Source organism: Canis lupus, chromosome 5 (assembly GCF_048164855.1).
Source record: "Canis lupus baileyi chromosome 5, mCanLup2.hap1, whole genome shotgun sequence".
NCBI lineage: Eukaryota > Metazoa > Chordata > Mammalia > Carnivora > Canidae > Canis > Canis lupus.
In genome coordinates this window covers 38,392,445-38,415,674 of record NC_132842.1, presented here as the reverse complement: position 1 = coordinate 38,415,674, position 23,230 = coordinate 38,392,445, and the positions used below count along the sequence as shown (strand labels likewise).

General features: G+C 43.4%; 1 protein-coding gene across 17 annotated transcripts in view; it reads right to left on the bottom strand.

The window, feature by feature from the left end:
* The window catches only part of ARHGAP26 (Rho GTPase activating protein 26), a 418,456-nt gene that overhangs the window by 308,996 nt on the left and 86,230 nt on the right, over positions 1–23,230 (bottom strand). For 14 of the 17 annotated variants that reach the window (XR_012031158.1, XR_012031159.1, XM_072826299.1 and 11 more), the window contains exons 2-4: positions 8,258–8,353; positions 6,623–6,684; positions 1,706–1,777 (exon numbers count right to left, since the gene is read on the bottom strand). Coding sequence is in view for 15 of the 17 variants with exons in the window: in XM_072826299.1 (XP_072682400.1) it covers positions 1,706–1,777; positions 6,623–6,684; positions 8,258–8,353 (230 nt within the window). In the remaining 2 variants the exon portion in view is untranslated. Of the gene's footprint in view, positions 1–1,705; positions 1,778–6,622; positions 6,685–8,257; positions 8,354–9,571; positions 9,700–10,528; positions 10,679–15,421; positions 15,481–23,230 lie in introns of those variants that run through there. The other 3 variants (XM_072826308.1, XM_072826309.1, XM_072826310.1) reach the window with 3 other exon arrangements.

Genomic DNA, 23,230 nt, shown 5'->3' with positions numbered 1-23,230 from the left:
GGAGAAGGAGAAATCACCCCCAACATCACACACTGTTCAAGAAGAATGAGAGATCAGAGTGTGTATGAGAGGCAACACGTTTTTACGAGTAATGACTTTAAACAAATTATTTTATTCTCCTACATCCCATCATCTACAGCCCCACCCCTACCTCACCCCCAGAAAAGTACCTGCTCCAGTCATTGCAATTACTGGTATTACCCAAAAGGACCCCACTCAGACTCCTGCTCTTCCTCCATGGTTATGAAAGCCCAAAACTAGGGCTGAGGGAAGAGGCCAGAGTGAGAAACATCTGTGCTCAGATGCAGAAAAGATTCTTGGAAAGGGGAGTCAATAAAGAGGTCTATCTGCTCTGTTGCTGTCTCAAAGCTCTTCAGAATGTCCAGAGCCACTACTGTATGTTATGGTGTAGGAAGCACAGGTCCCGAGGCCACTAAAGTGAAGGTTTGCTCATTGGGCCCACAAACATGAGAACCTGGGGAGGGACACTTATGGCAAAATCTTGGACAAAATCTTAGCAGAACAAGACTCCCTTTTAATTTTACACTCCTTAATCCATGATATAAAACCCATGAGCTCTAATTTCTTCATAAATGTAAAGTGTAAAATTGGTAGAAAGTGCTAAAGAACTGGAAGAAAAATCTTCGCTATGGTCCATCCTTCAAACTGCAGTCCACCATCCCTCAGAAGAACCCTGACTGAACAGCACATCTTTTTCAGCCCCAATCGTATTCATTTTCAGAAGCACATGTGCTTATTAGGTGGGGTGGGGAGAGAGATCCCACTTCATTATATTTCAGTTACCTTTTCCCCATCTACGGGCATCGACCTCTCAAGACCATTTCACAACTGAGTAAAAATCTAAACATGTCAGAGTCATGTTGCCCAAAACTCCCTGCAGGTGGCGCAAAGGACTGCAGCTGAAGGAGTTACAGTTCCAGAAAAAGAGGAAGAAAATCTTGAAAATCCTTCTGCTTTCCTAGATCCCAATGCAAACACCTTCCCCGCAGGTGGCCTCCTGAACACCCTACTGACAAACTACCTAGGGTTTCCTAGTGATTTCTCACAGAGCAGGGTAACTCTGAAGAATCCATCTTTCAAAAATGAACAAGATTCCCTTGGTAGTCTTTTCATGGAAATTTCAGCTACAAGTCAGCCACATTTCAGGTGCAGTTCCTCCCGGTCAGTGGTAACAAACTGGGACCTAGAAATTGAAGCAGTCCTGCTTTGTGACCTGCACCATGTGGAAATAGGCTTTTAAAAAAAAAAATGCCAACATTTTTTTAAACCAGGAAATTTCAAAGAAAACTGGCTTTTCAGTTTCTCTTGAAAAGCGTCAAGATCTGGCAACAAAGGGCACATTTTGACTCCACAAAAAAAGGAGCTCAGAATAGGGTCACCATGCCCTCAGGCCCAGTTTGCCTGAGGGCGTGGTCTAGGCTCTGAGTCCAGAACCTCTGCAATAAGAACAATTCCACCTTGTCCAAGCACCCATGTATCCACTAACACAAGGAAGCATGTCTTCTACTTTTACATGATTTATGAGCCAGCACAAAACGATTAGGTAACAAAATACTAGAATGACTGCTCTGAGGTTGACCACTCAATCTTACTTTAGACGCTTGTGAGTAACAGATGAGCCACTATATAAAATCCAAACCAGGGCTGCCCGAAAATCCAAGAACAAGGTTTGCGTAATTCTCACCTTGGCAGCCCCAATCTGCTCCTTTCGAAACTTCTCCAAGGGAGTGATGAGCACCTCGCTGGCATTCTCAATCTGGTGAGGAAAAACAGGGCAGGGGAATGGAGTAGACACACATACACACAAAAGCAAATATCAGGAAAAAACTCTAGCAATTCTGACACAAAATGCCTCCCTGTGTCTCACTTTAAAATTTGAGTAAGCAGGGTACCTGGGTAGCTCAGTTGGCTCAGTGACTCTTGATTTCAGTTCAGGTCATGATCTCAGGGTCCTGGGATCAAGCCCCACACGTTGGGCTCTGTACTCTGTGGGAAGTCTGCTTGAGGATTCTCTCCCTCTCCCTCTACTCATGTTCTCAATCTCTCTAAAATAAATGAATCTTTTTTTTTTTTTAAATCAAGTAATACTACTGCATGTGCCAATTGTTCACAATACTTGAAATGAAAGCATGTCAGATCAAAATCACCATCTCACAACATGGAACTCTTCCTATGGCTGATTCTCTAAAAATGGGTACCTTTGGGTCACCTGGGTGGCTCACTTAGTTAAGTGTCTGCCTTTGAATCTCAGGGTCCTGCAGGGAGTCTGCTTCTCCCTCTCCTTCTGGCCCCCCCCACCCCCAATTGTGCTCTCACTTGCTTGCTCTAATGAATAAATTTAAAAATCTCAAAAATAATAAAAATGAGTACCTCTAAAAATGTAAGCAACCATGTAAAGGCAGAGGGGAACTAGTAACAGGGTAGGTTCTAAATTTCAGCTTCGGGTGACATCTTGTAAATGCCTATTCACCCAAGTTACATTTAAGTGGATATATTTTAGGCAGATCAACACTGAGTCTAGGTTAAAAACAAGAAAACACCTTTGGACATTAAGTGGCATGAAAACCTTCCAAGCCTGACTTTTTGTATTCCTACCAGTACTAGGCTAAGATCAGGACATCTGTGCCTCCAGACCACTGGCTGCCACTCAACTTCCTCCCCCAGCTCTCACTCCATCAGGTCCTATATGCCAGCCATACCATCCCCATGCACCTCAAATGTACAAAACTTGTCCCATTTTCAGGCATTGCATTTGGTCATTCCCTCACATGCTCTGGCCCCAAATGCTCTGATGGATGACACATTTCTTATTCTAATTGAGGTTTTGGCTTAAAGGTCACCTCTTTAAGAAGGCCTTCCATGATCACCAGCATATTCCAAAGTAACTTCTCACCACCCCACCAAGGGTTTTCTTCAAAAGATGTAAGCCAGCTAAAGTTTTCTAATTCACCATTATACACACACACACACACACACACACACACAATCACTATCTTGTAAATGTTCACTTGCCTGCCATTTTCCCCCAAACACAGAGGAGTGCTGAAAACAAAGGAGCACTCGAATATTTTTCAATGACTATGTGAATGAATGAATTATTTCTTGACTGGCTGCCAACTGTGTGACCACAGGCAAAGCATTTAACCTCTCTGGGCTCTAATTTCCTCATCTGCAAAATGAGTAGGCTGGATTGTTCCAGTTCTAAGATTCTAAGGTCTATTCTAAGACAGTAAAATATTTTACAATCTTTCCTTTTAAGTCATTCACTGCTCCTTCATTGCTCAACTAATTATTTCAGGAATCCTGATGCAACAAAGCATTATTTTTCTAAGTCACATGCATATACATCACAATGAAACCAACAGAGTAAATGCCAGAAAGGCAAAGATGGACACAGCCAAGAACTAACTAGGCAAGGGAGGAATAAAAGGTGGCAGGTCTCCAAATTTATTGCCATTTGCCTTTTTCTCAATTTTGAAAGCACTTATCTGAGAAGAGAGCATTTTAACATGAGGGTTGCAATGTTAACTTGTTTGATTTTTATTATTATTTGATGTTGCTTAATGGGCTCACTAGCTTAAATCTTGCACAAATAAGGTAAGTCTCCAAAGCTCACAGTGGTATGCTGAACCCCTAAGCCACCAATTCTCAGCCTGAGCTGCATGTCAGGCTCATCTGGGAAGTTTCTAAAAACCCCAATGTCCAGCCTACACTTCAAACCAATAAAATCAGAATCTCTGTACTTCGTCCCAGGCATCAGTGTATTTTATACTTCCCAAGTTGCTCCAGTGGTTGACAATCTAGCCTTAAGGAGAAACTAAATACACAAAAGCAGTAACTACTCATCTGGGAACCAAGATGTCCAAGATCCTGTCCCAGTCCTTCTACTGCTTGCTATTCATGTTCACTAGACCTCAGTTTTCCCATGTGGCCAATGAAAGACTACATATAGTGAGAAGTAAGGTTGTTCTGGGTCTAAGAATCTATGACTATGTTATTTCCACTCAGTTCCAAGCACTGTGCTGATGCTGGGGACACAGAAGCCCACTACAAGCCCTTCAAGAACTCCTACTTATTATGAAACAGACACATGCAATGATTATCAGACACAAGGTGGTAAGTGGAGAATCCAGAGACATGAACTGGATACTAAGAATATACAAAGCATGGCCAAATACACCAAGGAGTCAGAGAAGGCTCCCCAAAAAGGTGCAGCTTTGCAATGCTGAGCTGAACTGATGAGGCTGCCATAGAGTGAGGAGGTGGGGAAGGGGCTTGTAATAGTGAGATACTCAGACACACACAGAAGAAACTCAGTTCACTGACATAAATAATAAAATTGCAGAGGCAAGCTGAAGAGTATAATCCAGTCATTGTTCTCTTACCACAGGCCATAGCATCTACAGGGTTTTCATCGTTATTTGCTCACCACACCCCCCCATCCACAAATAGTGACTCGGCCAGGAATTAAACTCAAAAGAATCACTTCCCTTTCTTACACAATAGCACGTGCACAGACAAGCTTCCCCCTGCCTCCACCCACCACCAAACCTGCTGCAACCACCAGCCTTCTGATTCTGGTTCAAGCACCCAAAAATGAGCAATCAAGGAAAATAGAGTCTCTGTGCAGGGCAGGAGGTGAGAGCTTCTGCTGTTTGCGATTTCAAAGAAATTCCCCCATTCTTTGTCTAACACAAATGTGGGTTTGAATCCAGACTGCGACACTATTTAACTATATGATCTTAGGCATGTTATTAACCATTCTAAACTTCAATATCTTCATTTAGACCCTGAGATGATATAGGTACCACCTCACAAAGTCATCATGCGGGTTAAATTAAAAATGTGTGCATATATAATGTCTTGGTTGAGGCTATGGACTGAACAGCATCTCCTCAAGACTTATAGGGGAAGCCCTAACCTCTGTTAAATTAATTAAACAAAGAGGCCACTAGACGTAGGTGGCTCCAATGCTCTAATAGCCTACATAAGCCAACCAAAACCCAAGGCTGCAAATCCCTCAAGGTTAAGAAATAGAAACAACTAGGCTTTCCCAAATAAGGCAACAGCCTGAGATATAGCCAATCAACTTTAATTTCCTTGCTACTTCCATATGTTCTCCATAAAAGTCTTTCCCCTATAGTTCTTGTCAGTCGAGCTTTCCTAAACAGTTCCAGTTTGGTACTGTCCAATTTGAACCAATTTTTGTTCAAACAAAGTCTTAAAAATAGGATATGCCTCATTTTATCATTTAACATCCCCAGCGTGACACTTTCTGGAGATGGAGTCTTTGGAAGGTAATTACATCATCAGGGTGGAGTCCTCACAATAGGATTAATGCCCTTCTTCTGAGCCAAAACCAACAGCCATTCTGTCCCCTTTCTCTGCCATTTAAGGACACAGCAAGAAGGTAGCCATGTGCAAGCCAGGAAAAGGGTCCTCACCAGGAACCCAATCAGTTGGTTCCTTGATCCCTTGGTCTTAGACTACCTAGTCTCTAGAACTGTGAGAAATCAGTGTTTGCTATGGAAGCCATCCAGCCCAGGGTATTTTGTTATGGCAGTCTAAGCAGATTAAGACAGTGAACTTAGTTTCAAATGAGCAGTTTTAGCATGGGAAGAGAAGAAAAATCTTCATTGATAGATAGACTCTTCCTAGGCCTCTAGAGCACCACTAGCTTGGGGACAAGAACTCTTGGGGACAAATCAGCATGCCGCCAGCAGGAGGATTTCAAATCAGCTTCATTCTTGGTATCTCAGGGTTAAAGAGAGGATGTAAAAGAACTTCTTGTGGATGTGGAATCTCTCATCCATTGATGCTGAGCCACATTAGAATTAGAATACAGAAGATATTTCTTAAGAACTTAGAGATCAGCATTTGATTCTTAAATTTGCATAGTACCTCCTTTTGAAGAACTTCTTATAATTACCATCATTTACTATGTGCCCATTTACTGGGTGCATACTAGAGGGCAGGCACTGGGTTAGGTATTTCAGAATAACCCTGAAGGGCAGGGTTCACTTGGATAAATTCAATAAGATAAGGAGAGCAAGGAGCAAAGTGTGACACCTTCATCCCCACTTTGCCTATAGGGCATCAGAGGCCCCCAAAAGTTAAACAATTCAGAAGATCCACCCATAAGTCATACCTTATAGGTTCACCTTAGAGTGAATCTTTGGGAGGCCAATAAATGTGGTTCTAAAGTTATCCATAGGGATCCCTGGGTGGCGCAGCGGTTTGGCGCCTGCCTTTGGCCCAGGGCGCGATCCTGGAGACCCGGGATCGAATCCCACATCGGGCTCCTGGTGCATGGAGCCTGCTTCTCCCTCTGCCTGTGTCTCTGTGCCTCTCTCTCTCTGTGACTATCAAAAATAAATAAATAAATAAATAAAAAATAAAAAAAATAAAATAAAGTTATCCATAGTAATCTCTTAACATTTGTGAAACGTTTCCAACTCTGCAAAGATGAGAAGATAAGGCTTGCTCAAGAGCTTAAAACACTCAAGTGGTAGAGGCTGGACTAGAACCCAGTTCTTCTGACAACAAATCTCTTGACATGAACCACACTATATGAGAGCAAGAGCAGCCCAGCCATACTCACCATCCGTATCCGTTCATCTTCAAGATTCCTGAGGACAGTGGCAAATTCTTGCAAAGACCTTGCTGGAAAAGAGAAAGTGCCATGAAAGCGACATAGAGAAATGAGCTTTTGGGAGTCTTTCCAGGTACAGCTATTATGCTATGGATTGAATTCCCCTGGCACATGCAGAATCCTAAAGTCAATTGCTTCCCAAGGCTCCCCTTATCTTTTAATCATTAACGATCCAGGATGACCCTGAATGCAGGTTAATTTCACCTGGCACTCTAACTAGCAAAGGATTTCCTTCAAAGACCTGCCTGTTCCTGAGACTACCCACGACTGATGAGGTGCTGGCCAGCTTCCAGACCGTAGGCTGGAAGGGGAAGAATTACGCTTAGGAGTTGAAGGATTTCCTGCTCAGGATTTGACCTTTTCAACTCTGGTTGTGGGGCTGCGTCAGAAACCAACCTTTCCTCTGGCACCACAACTAACTACATCAGTGCAGCTCGCAATGGAAGCCACATCTCTGGCTTCTCCTTGGATTCCACTTCCTGAGTCCTCAAGCCACCTATTGATACAATGCAGCCTGCAGGATGGTGGTCAGACATGGAGAGTCTTCTTTACCCAAATTATTCCCAAAGGCAAAAGGCATTAAGTACAATAACCCTGAGGATATTCAGGACATGCATGTAATGTTGGGGAGCTTCAGGGGTTACATTGATGCGTTTCCACTGCTCTCAGCTATCTCCCAGCTGCCTTCCCTCATCCTCAGATCCTGGCACTCTGGTGACAACAGGGATTCAATAAGCATTTGACAGCTCTCTCAATCCTTGCTCACCCCTGGAGCTAACCAAGATGACCAAATGTAAGAAGAATTTAGGGCAATGACTGGACCCTGCCAAAGATAGGTGTCTTGATATTGTAAATCCTCTGTTCTCAGGATTGCCTATAAGACACAGAAGGTAATAGTGAAAAGAGAAGTAGCACAGCAAAGTAATCAATGGTAACCCCACCCTCAGCCTCTGGTAAAGGAAAGGGAGAGGAGAGCTGAACACCAAACTCCTCTGTCCATCTGAAGGCAGTGGCAGCTACCTAGCTCTAGCCAACTACTGCCAGGCCTGAATGTAGGGCCAGCTGATCAGATTCTCCAATTTTAAAAATCTAGAAAACCAGAACATTACACAAATTCAATTTATATGTTAATTCAATTAAAAAAAATGAGTGCCAAAGAAAACATGATTGTATTCTGACTTCAGCCCACAAACTATTATTTGCAATCTCCAACTCTTCCCTTATCTACCTATCTTCTGTTCTTGTTCTCAGTTCTATACTACTGTGATTGGGGCAAAGAAAAGTCACAAAAGCAGCCAGAAGCAAAACACTACAGGAGGGTGGGGAGCAGAACCCCACTGCAAACCTTCAAGCTTCCTCCTACAGGTCTGAGGGTGAAAGAGATAGTCCCAGAACTCTGAGGGGAAACCCAGAATAGCCCCTTGGCCCCTGATCCTCACTTCACCCTGCTCCCCACCACTGCTGATATGATTTCTGAATTTAGGACACTTAGATACTTCCTATCACAGGGAAAAGGCTCAGCAAGGTCACCGACAGTTATGATAAACAGTGACCCGTCTTATCATACTCATGGTTATGACTTACCTATACACATTTCATCATCTGTTTCTGCATCTCCTATGCACTGAAATTTAAATTCATTCAAGGAATCGGCAAATTTCCTCTTCGCCAAAGACAAATCTGGCAAGAAAAAGAGAAAAAATATGAATTACTGACATCAACTGATTTTCCTATATGCTGTACGGTTTAGTCCTACTAATGTAGCAGCCAGATCTGTCCCTGAGGCTTATTCCAAACACAATGTAAACTCAAAATACTGAACAGCTGTTTCTAACGTGAAATTCTGATTGGCCTGAAAAATTACTATTTCCACTACACTGCTTTAACCATTCTGGCCCCAGTTCTAATTCCTTAAGCCACGCAGTGAGTCCTGTCGTGTGCATCTGTACGGAAGAAGACCTACGGAGGAAGCGTAGGTCAGATTGGGTATCAGCATCTATACCTGTGGATGAGCCCAGCCAATGGACCTCCCAGGAGGTCAGAGGGAGCTGGAAGAAAGGGCATGAAGCGCCCCATTCTCACAGCACAGGAGATCCTGGACTCCTTATTCTGACTCAAGCACACATGAGGCCGAGTTCTCACAACCTTCAGTTCCCTTCATGAGCAGAATGACCAGCCAGCATGACAAATTTCCGTCTGAACTATTTCCCTGGGTCATCGCGTTCCCCGCCACAAGAACAAAGCCCTGGCAATGTTTTGAGTTGGGGTAAAAACACACCCCACATGTGTTATCTATAAAGCAAGCCCTTGGATACATTCAAATTATCAAATTTAAAAAATAAGCTTTTATTTAAGACAGCATTAAAAGCCAATGATCCCTCCTGAACCCTCAGCTTCTGTTAAGGGTATAAAACCAGCCAGGTACCTTTAAGTGGCCTGACAGACACAGCTGCTCGGTACAAATGTGCTTAACTTAATTCCATGTGCAGCCTTCCCGAAGATTAGGCTAATCATTCAAATTACCCTCATGGATGTTTCCCTTATTGAAAGAGAAATGGTATTATGTTCAAATTCCCAAAGGAGGAAAATAGGAGGCATAACTGCCAACATGGACTGGCTTTAATGAGATATGAGAAGGAGGTTGGAAGGATTCTGGCTTCACAGATCAACATAATCTAATGGAATAATAGCACCAATGGCATTCAGTTCTCATCTTCATTAGTTCCCAGGACTGTGCCTTAAAGTTAGGAGTCATGTTTGTTTGGGGTTTTTTTCCCATCTTTTGGTTTTGTTTGTTTCCATTCTGTGTACCTGGCAATACATCCTGCTCAGTATGTCCTGAATAATGTGTGTGTATGGAGCAGGGTATACAAATTCAATCAGTAATGTGCAGCTCACCAATCCCAGAGCTTCCTCTAAGCAGTAGCTGCCAGTGAAGAGCCCGGCTAAGCAGTCCTGCTGTTCTCAGGTCTGGGTCTCAGGCTTCCCACACAGAGAGCAGGGGCTCCTGCTCAGAGACCATCCTCCTATGTGTTCAGATGACATGAATCTCAAGACAGCTTGTGCAAGGGCCTCTGCTCTATACCAAATGAGGAGGACACCTAAAGTGGAGAAGAAGAACCCAGAAGCCAACAGCCAATAGTCTCTGTTCTCTCCTTGGTTCAGTCACTTTAATGGAATGGTTCTTGGCAAAAAGCCCAAAGATGCTGGCAGAGGAATCAGACACCTCCTAAAACTGGCCGACCCAAGCTGAGGATATACCTAAGAACACAAATCACTCCCCAGCAAGTCAAGAAAGAAAGAGAGTCATCTCAATGTCAGAACACTGTGAGGAGGAAAGACAGGAGGCCACAAGTGGGCAGGATGAGATAAAGGCAGAATCACCCTTCATAGTGGAAGACAAAGCCCCCAAGAAGGCCAAGGGGTATCAGGCACAGAATATGGGCATGGCTGTGCTCAGTTCCATTATGGTCAGAATGTTCTCCTGATTGGAACTCACAAAGGCCTTGAGCCAAGAGTACAAATAGGGTTGCTTCTCTATCCACCTAACAATCATCTGTGCCTCCCCCATAGGCAAGAAAGACTCAAGCTGGACAAGCATCTACACAAAGTGGAAGAAAGGTGAAATGTAAGCTAGGTTTAGGAAATCTCCCAACATGCACCTGAGAAGTTGTGCTGCCAAGGGCAACTACTAATGACAATCAAGGAGTAGCTAATAATGCACAACAGGGCCTTTGTGGGGCCTTTTCAAAGGAGGACCCATTTAACCTGGAGCAGGGCCTGCTAGCTTATGACCAGAAAGTAACTTTATTTCATTGCTGAATGACACACAGGACACCCCACCACAACACAAACCTGAGAAGCCATGTGGGCCCTGTGAAGCTGATATAAGGAGGCCTGTCCCCTTGATGGAAGAATTAGGTGGTGAGTACTGGTCTGGAGTTCATACTGGGTTGTAGGCCAGGGAACACAGCTAGATATACTAAGAGTCCCAGTTACTGGAATCTGAAAAGGAATTCACAATGGGCTTGAATGGCTCATTCCTGAGAGAGAAATCTTTTGGGAAAGGCGTAGGGGGACACTGGGTATTTTGCTTTTTCAGCATCTGCTCCCCAGTCTTTGCAACAGCAGCTCAAGTTTGCTTTGGAAAAACTCCCCCTTTATACCTGCCTTGCATAAGGTCCTGGTTGTAGGCCAATCAGCCCCTTCCCCAGCCTCTTGCCCTCACCCCAACCTCACCTGGCTCCTGGGTTCAAATTTCAGCTCCACTGTTTACTAAAGGTGTAACTAACCCTAGCTTAGGCCTAACTTCTTAAGTCGCCTCCCCTGACCTAAGTTGTCAGCCTCAGCTTATCCATCAGATTGTCAAGAGACGGAGGGAGACAGACTGCCCCAGCACTTAGTATACTGTAAGCTTTGGTATTCTAGGCAAGGCTGGTCTATTCTTTCCTAACGTGTGAATCTTGCAATGACAGAACCCAGGGAAGGTAATAAGCAGGACTACCTGTGTTGAGAACTCAGCTAAGTTACGGGAGGGACATAAGAGCACACAGCTCAAAGGTGGGGATCTGGGGCTCTATCAGCTCCTGGGAGCAGAGATCCTTGTAGCATATGTGGATATACCATGATGCCTCACCCCAGTTGAGATAAACCCCTCTCTGTTACATGGAACAATGGAGAAGACGCCCAAAAAGAACACCTAAAACACACTGATTCCTTTTTTTTTTTTTTAATTTTTATTTATTTATGATAGTCACAGAGAGAGAGAGAGGCAGAGACACAGGCAGAGGGAGAAGCAGGCTCCATGCACCGGGAGCCTGACGTGGGATTCAATCCCGGGTCTCCAGGATCGCGCCCTGGGCCAAAGGCAGCCGCTAAACCGCTGTGCCACCCAGGGATCCCCACACTGATTCTTATATATTTCAACCCTGAATAACTGGTGGCATCTTATGTAGATGATCAACTCTCCAAATAGTTGCAGGGAGATTTCTTTCTGGAGTCTTCACTCTGACACAAAGGGAATCTAACACGCACATGCCAGTAAGAGGAGTGGAGAAGGAAGAGAGGCTGGTACTGGTGCTGAGTGGATGCCAAACGTCATGACACCCTGCTCATATAAACCCACTGTTTCATGTCCAGTGCAAGATAGAAGAAGGTGCCAGAAGTCAGTGATATTTACTTTGCAGAAACATCTGTTGCTAGAAAGGCAGAACGCTGGCCAGAGCAGAGAGAAGTCGTAACTGGTAGCTTCTGGGGAGGACAAGTATTTGCCTTACAGAATTAAATCACCTCCACCTCTGAGTGAGGAGACCAAGGCAGCTAAGGGACACAGAAACAGCTAGAAGTCTGGGCTTTGGGGGACTGCTCTCAAAGGTGTCTGTTGACTAGGGGAACAAAGGGGAAGTGTCCTTCTCTTCCTGGGGATGCCATGCTCTGCCTCCCCAGATACTCTTCTGCACAAAGTGTTAAGAGAATTTAACTTAAGTACCAATTCTTTTTTCAGTAAAAGAAGGTTCATGCTTTTTCTTAAAGTTAGGATCTACCTTAATTTACACAAGTTTTACCTCAGTACCACAAGTCAAGCCATTCCCACTTTCTCCTTGGGGAAAGTTAAACACCTATGTGCACATACAAACACACCATGTGCACACATAATGAAGCACTCAAGGTAACCTTATCATCACAGTTATTTCAGCACATCTATTTCCTTTCTCTGACCTCCAAAGTTATCAGAACTGTATATAACTCTCCATAAAAATTTTTATTCCTTGGTTACATCTCCCTGGATTTAGAAACTGATTACAGTTAATGAAGTCCAAGTGCCAAGGTAAGTACTTGTAACAAGAATGGCCTCTTGGCTGCTTGAAGCACAAACACCTAAATCCCCAGGCCTCGCTAATCTCTCCCTTGTCTGAAAGTCAATTATACTTACTCTCTGTGCCTGATCACCTTGTATCTGGAATGATTCCAGAACTATGCATGAGTGGTTCCCTGGCATAATGCATAGTAAGTGCCTGAGACAGGACCGGACAAGGAGGCCCTCAAAGACATGTTGTACTGAACTGACTGGGCATGGTAACAGAAGTTGGCTTACATGTAGAACATCTGAGATTGCCAAGTAAGAGGACCTGCAGTGAGGGCTAAGAGGTGGACATGAGTCCCCAAGAGTGCAGCTTTGCCCACAACTCCCATTCTCAGCTAACCTTACCACTCTCTAAGCCAAACTCTCTCTCCTATTATACCATCTTGAAAAAGGGCCAACCAAAGGCCTCTTGCTGCGTCCCCAGTTTGGCAAAAGTGCCACCATATGTCCGGCCACACAAGTCAAAGTCACACACTCATGTGTTGTCCCTAGCAGCACAGTGTCCTTCCCAAGTGTGTCTACCCATCCTCCTAAGCATCTCAGTTCTATTCACTCTTCCCATCACCATCAGCAACACCTCAATCAAATGCCACCATTTGCCTCATGTAACTGCAAATGCCTCTGCTCTGGTCCCCCACACCCACTTTTGTTCCTCTAATCAGTTCTCCCACCATTAATGTCAGCTCCAATAGTGAATCCTGCGGTGGATTCCCATAGCTCTAAAAACTAAGACCAAAGTCCCTCCCAAAGTCTGAGATGCCTTGAGGGACCTAGGCCTTCAACTCCCTTTCCGGGTTTTGCCAGTTCCTAGAATGTCCTACTTGTACCTGGAGCCCTTAACTCAAGGATTCAGTCCTCTAAAAAGCCTGTCCTGACTTCTGTAACGAGGCCAAGCCCTACTCTACCTTCACTCTGATTCCTATGCACCTCCTTTTTTTTTGTACCTCCTTCTTCATAGCAATTTTATATTGTTCGGGTGATAATTCTGTTAATACCTCCCCAACTAGTAAATCCCTTAAGGGTGAGGATTGTGTCCCTTCATGCTCACCACTATATCCTTACAACCTAGCACATCACCTGGCTGAGAGCAGGAGTCATAAAAAGAACAAAGGGGGAAGGTAAATTGGGCACTCCACTGGTTTATGTACTCATCAAAGGTGAAGTTCCTGATTATATAATTCACAGGTGAAAAAAGGCAGATTATATATATATATATATATATATATATATATATATATATATATATATAAGAAAATTCAAGCTCAGACAAGTCTGGCTGAAGCTTGTATATATAGGAAATGGTCACTGTTAACATAAAACCACCTCCCCTAATGTTGTCTGTTGAGAAAGATTACCACAGCGCTGCAGAGAGAGCCACAACAAGCACATGAAGTAAAACCTTCTCTATACCAAGAGATCAGGAGACATGGGCTATAAACATGCCTGGTGTTGGCCACAGCCATGTGTGCCCTTTCAGTCCCAGCCTGTCCCCAAACCTGGAGGTCAAACAGACAAAGGTAAATTTCCAGAGACACTTCTCTTTTTCCCCATGCCTGGGCAAGCTGAAAACCCATCCTATCAGAAACAAGGCTTGGGGAGCATTTATCCCAGTCTGCGTGTGGCATTTTAAACCTAGTGCCATTGCTTAACTGTAAGAAAAGCAAGTGATGTTCCTTTGTTAAGCACCATTCTACAGCCTTAAACCCTGCACTTCAGGACCAAAAAGAGGTAGTGTTCAAATCTTGAGTAGAACAAAATACCACCACCACCACCACCACCACCACCACCCACCCCCTGGTAGCATTCTAGTTTCTGTAACGCAGTCTTACCTGTGGCCACTAGGTGGTGATAGACTGTGTCAGAGAAAGGGTACTAATAATCCAAGGAGAAATGACAAAGCTAGCCTCAAAAGTAGTGCTGGGCACAGATCATGTCCTGCTGATGAAGACACGGAGTCGAGAAGGGAAATGTTCAGTGGGCACTCAATCAGCAGTGGAGGGAGGGGGCCTCCACGGGGGAAGAAGTGCCCTAATAAATTCAAAGGACCTGTGTTCATCTTATCCACTCAAGCCTGAGACATAGAGAAGAGCTGGAGGGATCAAGTCACTATAAGCATGTCTCTTACATTCTTTCAAATCTAGCTGGAACAGACTCAGAAAACCGCTCATGTCACCAGAGGATGATATGCCCACCAGCCATATCAACCACCATGTTACATCATGTGCATTCTGATTATACATCCATGTGCTTTTCCTGAGGCCATTTCCCTAAAACTCTATTTCCTAAATGAGGCCATAACCAACACAGACTCTGGAGAATTTGTTTTTCCTTAGCCAGAGCGCTAAGGCTAATAAAATTTTCAGAGTTGATTTTAAAAATGAAATTCAGCAGAAGGGGCTTCACCCTTTTTCCAGATGTCTAATTCTATTTACATGGAAACATCCTTTAAGAATAATATGGGAGACCCAAACTCACCTTCATCTACATCAAAAAAGTGTAAATACATGATGTATTCATTTACGGGGTACTTACTATGTAACATGTGCCTACTAAGTACTTTAACTCATTTCATCCTCATAATCATCCTACGAGTAGGATTTATAATTCCCATTTTGCAGATGGGAAAACAGATTCAGAGATTAAACAACGTGCCATGGTCACACAGCTATAAATGGCAGTATAAGAAACCTGGACCCTCTGACTTCAAATTTCTCAACTACTCTACTCTATGGCCTAACCTACTCAAATATTTGAGACTCTTATATCTATGTACTCAAAGAAATAAAAAAAGGATACATATACATTCCATGTTCTCTAGGAGAATGTAATTTAGGAGAATCTCATCTGTGTACAGTAAGTCCCCCCTTTCCTGTGGTTTCAGTTACCTGCCATTCGCCTTACTCTAGAAGCAGATGACTCTCCTGACTTAATGTCAGAAGGTCAGTAGTAACCTAATGCTATGTCACAATGACTACATCATTTACCTCATGTCACCTCATCACGTAGACATTTTATCATCTCACATCACAAGGGTGAGTACACTAAGATATTTTGAGAGTCCACATGCACATAACTTTCATTATAGTATATTGTTTTAGCTGTTCTATTGTAATTATTGTTGTTAATATCTCACTGTGCCTAACTTATAAATTAAACTTTACCATGGGTTTGTATGTATAGTCTAAGTGCAGGAAAAAAAAAAACCACATAGTCTACAGGTTTCAGTACTATCTGCAGTTTCAGGCATCCACTGGGGATCTTGCAACATATCCTCTGTGGATGGGGGAAAGGAGAGAAGGACTACTGTATATGAACTTATAAATTAAATAGAACATAGTATTGCAATCAGATTGGGGGAGAGCTACAGAAGTGCAAGCAGGGTATTATTCCAGGTGAGGCCATTGGGAGAATCTTCCCAGAGAAAAAGAATAGGGATTGCATTTGAAAAGAGGCTTAAAAGTTCAGTAGATCAGTGTAATTTGGATTTATAGAAATCAGAGGAGGTACAGGGCAGAGTAAACAGGCATGGGAAGGTATTCTAGAAGTAGCAACAGGAAGCAAAGAAATGCAACAGCAGAGGACCCAAGGTGAAACAGCAGGCAGCTGGTTGATGGAAAGAATGGAAGACAAGGAAAAGGGATAAGAATCATGGAAGGACTGGAATGCTAAGGAATTCAGACTTCATCCTCAAAGAAATGGTAACCATATTTTTATAAAGAAGAAAGACAAGATCAACTTAAACATTGAATATGACTTTCACTAAGGAGCTGGCCCAGAACATTTTGGGACTTCTACTCTTACTTCCCATCCTGCTTCCCTGCCAAAGACATAGAGCCACAGTCAAGGGCCTTTCTCTCTGTGGAATGACTAGACGACAAAGAGCATCTCTCAACCTTGACACTGGGTACAAAGATCACAGGTCAGCCAGGAGATAATCAGAACACAGAGAGATTCAGAGAAACTCTGCTCCCAACTGAAAACTCCAAGTTCACATCTGGAGTATGAGGGCTCGATAGCACCCTCACCACATACATGTAATTATATACAAAGATGTATATACTAAAACAATTGATTTCCAAAGTGCCTCATTAGCTGTTCTTAAGAACATTGGAAGTTTAAGTCCTAGCACATGGTCTTCTACAAAGAAATTCCAGACTAGCTTATTGTCACATTATTAGATACTCAAAAAACATTTGCTAATCAAGAACCAGTATGTTAAATGATTAAGTCAGCATCCAACCTATACTGAAAGCTCAAGCACTAAAGAGCCTAACCCCCAATGTGCCTGGCTCAGCCCTGACACAAAGCAGAGCAAGGACACAGAGAACTGAGCTACTGGATTCACAACAATTACATTTGCATAAAGCTCCAAGACCTTCTAAGACAGCCAGGTCAGCACAAGAAAAACTCCCTCCAGGGAAACAATGATGATTTGCTTGGTTAAAACAAAGAACCCCATTTTAAAAGAGACTGATCAAGTGAAAAGCAAAAAAGAAAGGGTATTTCCATGCAGTTAAAGGGTAAACATCACACGCGCATGCACACACACACACACACACATTTAGTCAAGATCAATTCACAAGAATATGAAGTGTGTGGACTTGGCAAACATGGATTCAAACTCTGGATCTGTCAATTGCCAGCCAGCCCTATGCTTGGGCAAATGACTCAACCCTTCCAAGAGTCTCTGCTACTATGAAGGTAACAAGTACCTCACAGGGTTGGTGTGGGAATCACAAAGGAAGGAAAAACATGAGCCAAGCACAGGGTTGCCCCAAGATGCTAGTTTTTTTTTTCACTCCCACAAGCAGAGGCTTGAATGCAGGTTGGAGACAAGAGAATAAAAAAAAAAAAAAAAAAAAAAAAAGAATCTTAATTAGCTTAAGAATTAAGGAATTTTTGTCTCATTAATTCACCAAACTTATCAAATACAGGTATCCCCTGTTTCTCTGAAGTTTGAGTTATGCCACTTCACTTTAACAAAATATCTACATTAGTGCCTATTTTCACTAGCTACAAGAAACCCAAAAAGGATTTTTCCTTTTACACGGAAAGGGAAAATAGTATTCAGTGTTTGTTTTGCAGTGAGCCGTCCACCAGAGTAGCTAGAGTGGCCGTAGCTTTGAACTGCGTCTGTGAGTATCTGTGTTTTATCTCAATTTATTTGGTGCATCTGTTAGCAAGACATGTCCTAAAGTACTAGAAATGCCTGAGAGAGGTTATTCTGGGGCTCTAGGGATGCTTGAAAGTATGTAAATTAATAGTAATTGCTTCTTTGCTTTATCCCATTTTTAAAAGCTTAGGAAAGGTTTCATAGGAACACTCTACTTGTAGATAGTGGGGTAAACCTGTAAACTTCTAATGAACCAGCTACTGAAAATACAATTGAGTCCTTAAAAGTTTTCCTCAGATGCTTAGAAAACTCTAACACACTTTACAGAATTAAAATTTCTTTTTACCTCTTGCAGATGGTAGGAAAGGCGAAAAGTCTGGACGAAGTAAGTTTTTTATCCAAAGAGTAACTCAAAGTAGTGTGCATGGCTTCTCTCAAAGTTTATGAAGCTAAGTGGTACCTCTTAAATGCACTGACGCTAAGAAAAATATCACAAAATCCTTCCTTTCCGTTAAGTGGGGAAGGAAGCTAGCCAAGTAAAAAAGAATCAAAATGCTACCAAGACATCCAAGATAGATGGGCTTTATGGGATGCAAAGACCTGAAATGCCTAGCTTCCTGAGAAGATCTTTGCGTTTCACTCCTCAAATAGGCACACTTAAGAAAAGGGAGGGAAGTGGTTTAAGAAGAGACCACAGGAGTCAGAGCAAAAGGTCTGCAGGGAAAGCAGGTCACATGAGAACTTGAAGATCAGAGTCCAGATGGGACAGAGCTAGAACTCAGGCAGAGAATGGTAAGCTTCCTCTAGCTCAGTACCACTACACTACTATTATGCTCAACACAGAAGAGAGGAACAGTATGTGGGAGGGACAGGTGATCCTAGCTTGGGCCTCAAGATTTGGCTTTTGCTTCTACAATGTCCTACCATCTTAAAGCAGTGCTTCTCAGACTTTAACATGCACCCGAACAGTGGAGGATCTTGTTAAAATACTGATTCTAATTCAGTAGGCCTGGGAGTGTGCATTTCAAACAAGTTCCCAGGTGATACCCATGTTGCTGGTCCAGGCACCACATTCTCTGAGTCAAGGGCTAGGAATCCCAACGGAGACCCTGAGAGTCAAGATCACGTTGTTTTTCTCCTTCCAACCACAGCACCTAGAGTACACAGGACCTCAGTATATATTTGAAGAATGGATTCCTTGAAAGGACTTCAACTGTTGCACAAAGAAACAGAATGGAAGCTAGAGTAAAAATGAGTAATAGGCTGCATCCTTGCTCACCTAGGAACAACACATATGAACTTAGGGAAAGTAAATTAACACATTCGCCTTAAAGAACTTGTTTGAAAACCAGAAAGATGGCCAGTGATCTTTAAAGTCCCATCTAGCCCTAAAATTCCACCCAAAGTATTTTCTCTGTGCCTTTTACAAATTATTTTTTTAATATTTATTTATTATTTATGATAGACATAGAGAGAGAGAGAGGCAGAGACACAGGAAGAGGGAGAAACAGGCTCCATGCCAGGAGCCTGACGCGGGACTCGATCCCAGGACCCCAGGATCGCGCCCTGGGCCAAAGGCAGGCGCTAAACCACTGAGCCACCCAGGGATCCCCTATTTTAATGGTCAGGGTATATACACTGGCTATTCCTACAGCAAGGCACACCTCTGTTATTCTCAGATAGCAGTTTCCAAAAATTCAACTGAGAGAACACAGACTCTGTTAGTCTCAGCAAATAACCATAGCAACTAATACCCCCAAATAAAATGATGTCTTCACAATGATGTGCTGGCTCAATTAGATTAAGAGGGTGACGCGTACCATCTCAAAATTTATGGTTGTAAACTTGGAGCAAAAGCCAGACTTTCTTGGAAGAGGTTTTTAAGAAATAAGAAAGGGGGGGGAGGGGGGAGTGGAGATGCCTTGCCAATAATATGAAGAAGGGACAGGGAGCCAGAAAAACAGAGATGAAAAACTGGAACAGAACAGCCCTGCCTGTCCAGATCCACACAGACCAAGGCCCAGGCATCCACATGGGAATCCAGAACTTGGTTAAACAGAGACAGCTCTGAGTGCCACCACTTCCCAGGGAGTTCTCAAACAACTGCACTTTGTCCTCCTCCTGTGCTTTTCCTCATGCATATAATAAAAAGAGAGTGAATATTGCTATCTCAGAAAAGACTTGAGGGATTTACCAAAGGGACAGTGAAGCTTTTAAAGTGAAAAAGGTGATAACTGCAAAAGAATCCATCTGGGTTGATAATGGATTTCCAAGCCAAATTCACCACAGGTCATCCGGGATACAGATATTTCTGTTCTAAGGTCTGGAGATTAGAGCTGGAATTGTGAAGAGAAAACCCAACATTTGTAACATCTAGAACTCAGGCCTTTCCACACCCCCAGGTCTGCCTCTTCCATCATCTGTGCAATCACAGTCACTTTGAACACATTCAGGCAAGCAAGAGTCTCACATGAAAAGCAGGAAAAGGAAAGCCAAGGCCCATCAACTCCCTATAATCCCTGATCCTTTTCTAGCAAAGGACCAAAGAAAAAAAAGGGGGGGGGGGTGTGTGTGCAAAAACCCAGCCCAAATAGTCTGGGCTTAACTGGCATTCAAATGTAAACAACAATTTGTGTTAACAAGAAAGTCCCAAAGAGAAGAATTTGGAGATAATACACAAAATCAGACCCCCTTCCGGCTGCTCCCATCAATGGCTAAGATGAATGTGAGGGTAGTCAAAGCAAGACAAGGCACTGTGAGTAAAGAGAGGCCTTCACCAGCTAAGCAAGCCTAGAATAATGAGTAAGCCCTAGAATACTGAGTAAATTCAAAATCCCTCCTCAGCCATCTATAAGGTCTCTGCACTTATTTCCACCTGTATGAAATGGGCAGGGAGCTGCCTCCAGGGATTTCTGTAAAGAGATGATGCTCAGAAGTGCTTAGCACCCGGCCTGCAGCAAGCCCTCAAAAAAAAAAAAAAGAAAAAGAAAAAAAGAAATCGATATTAATAGTATTCAGTATTACCCAAGAACATAATAACTAAAATGTCAGGGTGATGTATTTCTGTATAAAAATCAGAGGACAGCCACTTGGCCTCCTACCACCCACCTTACACCCTGCCCCCCTTGCTGACCTCTAACCATGATTATGATCTAAATGGAATCCATCTAATGCCCAGGCACAGCTCAGACACTCTTCCCCAGGAATACCACAGGAAGCAGGGCAGCCGCTCCTCAACAGAGTAAGTTCCATTTAAAAAGGAAAAACTGCCGGTCTCCCCATGGATTAAATTAACATTTCCTGAAGGAAAAAGAAGAAAAAAAAAAAAAAAAAAAAAAAACATAGTATTTCTGAACAGAGCCACACCTAATAACATCCTCAGAGATTAGTTTCACTTTCTTTTATCTCCTGTTCATTATGCCATGTCCCTGAGGCACCTAGGGGAGGCCACGCTCCTGGGACCAGGCAAGGAGGTCCAGGTGGGGAAAAACTGGCCTCCACACATGTTCTCAAGAAAAGCCCAGGTCCCCTGCCATGTTGCCTCCTTACCAGCTCTGCCCCAGTCAGATAAGAAATCGTGCTTCAACTGGTTCTCACAGAACCAACCCGCACACACCACACCATCACAGGATTTGACAGGCCAGATGAATGTTTCTCCAAATACACTGAGCAACAACTATGATAGGAGCACACCCTAGTCACCTCAATCAAAAATCTGGGGCTCGGGCCCAAGAATCTGGGCTCGCAGGCGATTCTTATGAATGCTGAAGTTAGAGAACTACTACCGTCTAAACCCTCAGAACATCTAGTACCATGTACCAATAATGGAACCTCTCCTGATTACAAAGGTAGAGCTGCATGGAACAAACCAGAACTTCTAATTCCTGACAATAGATTTACAAATGTTCCCAAAGCAGGCTATTAATGCTTGTAGAGGAAGAAATCTAAGTGACAATAGAGGTGGGAGAAGGGAACACCGTAATTCAATTTAAAAATCACAAATTCTGAACCCTTAGCCTTTTTCCAAAAATGTCTTAATCATGTTGCTTATTCCAAAGCCCGCACAAGCACCAAGGAAGGCAGCTCTGTTCAGGGACTGATTTGTACAGACCCTGCTTATGACACTGGGAGCTGATGAATGGCCCTGGTGCTGACTGCCTAGAAACCCATCCGGAAACCATGCTTCCCAAAGAAGTGACAGCTGTCTTCAGTGCCTGAAAAGCCAAGCACTTTTGGACCGCAGGCCTGGGCTGGGGCTGCCAATACAGATCTGCCCAGTTAATCGTCTCTGACTGAGCATGCAAACAGTAAACCTGACACAGACTCAAGTGAATCCAGGACACAGGCTCACAGGCAGCTGAGAGACAGGACTCTCACTTTGTGGACATGCAACCCATGCAGTCACACAGAAACCCACACAAAGAAGGGACACTTGGCTTAATGCTATTCTATCACCATCTTGACATTGACAAGTATATCTCTGAACTTGTGTTTTTTAAGTGAAGTCTGGTGGGAAAAGCAGAGCAGAGATCTCCAACATGGGTGACAGGTATGTCCACCAGGGCCCCATGCAGCCCCAAGTACATATGGTGTTTGCAATGCCCAACAAGCACAGAATTCTGGTGGACCCATGATGTATCAAAGTTGAGCTAGACTGAAACCAAGTACAAGGTAAGCATGTTATATCTGTAACTGAGTAAACACGAATGCTGACAGCCCTGAGAGGCCATGTTTTCCTTCAAAATCAAAACCTACCAAATGCAAAAAGAAGGCATTCTAAGAAACAGGAATGACCAAGAAACCCTGCCATAGCCTTTCTTACTCATCTTATTTCCCTGGTTAAGTCAACCACTTAATGCTGACCACAAAGACACAGCATGGGGAAAGATCAAGCCACCCACAGGCCCTTGCCCCTTTGGGTTCTTCCTTACTCATCAGTAAGACAAAGGTAAAGCATGTTGGTAAAATGTTTTAATTTGAAGACATGAAACAAAAACAGCTGAATTACGATGTTTTTCACAGAAATAAACCAAGCTTTCTTAAAATCTGTATGGAACTACAAAAGACCCCAAATAGCCAAAGTAATTTTTTTTTAAAGATTTTATTTATTTATGAGAGACAGACAGAGAGAGAGAGAGAGACAGAAACAGAGACACAGGCAGAGAGAAAAGCAGGCTCCATGCAGGGAACCCGATGTGGGACTTGATCTTGGGTCTCCAGGATCACACCCTGGGCTGAAGGTGGCGCTAAACTGCTGAGCCACCAGGGCTGCCCTAGCCAAAGTAATCTTAAGGAAGAAAAAAGCTGGCAGCATCATACTCCAATCTCAAATTATAACACAAAGTTATGGTAATGAACACTGTATGGTATTGGCATTAAAACCAATGTACAGGGATCCCTGGGTGGCGCAGCGGTTTGGCGCCTGCCTTTGGCCCAGGGCGCGATCCTGGAGACCCGGGATCGAATCCCACATCAGGCTCCCGGTGCATGGAGCCTGCTTCTCCCTCTGCCTATGTCTCTGCCTCTCTCTCTCTCTGTGACTATCATAAATAAATAAAAATTAAAAAAAAAAAAAGATTTA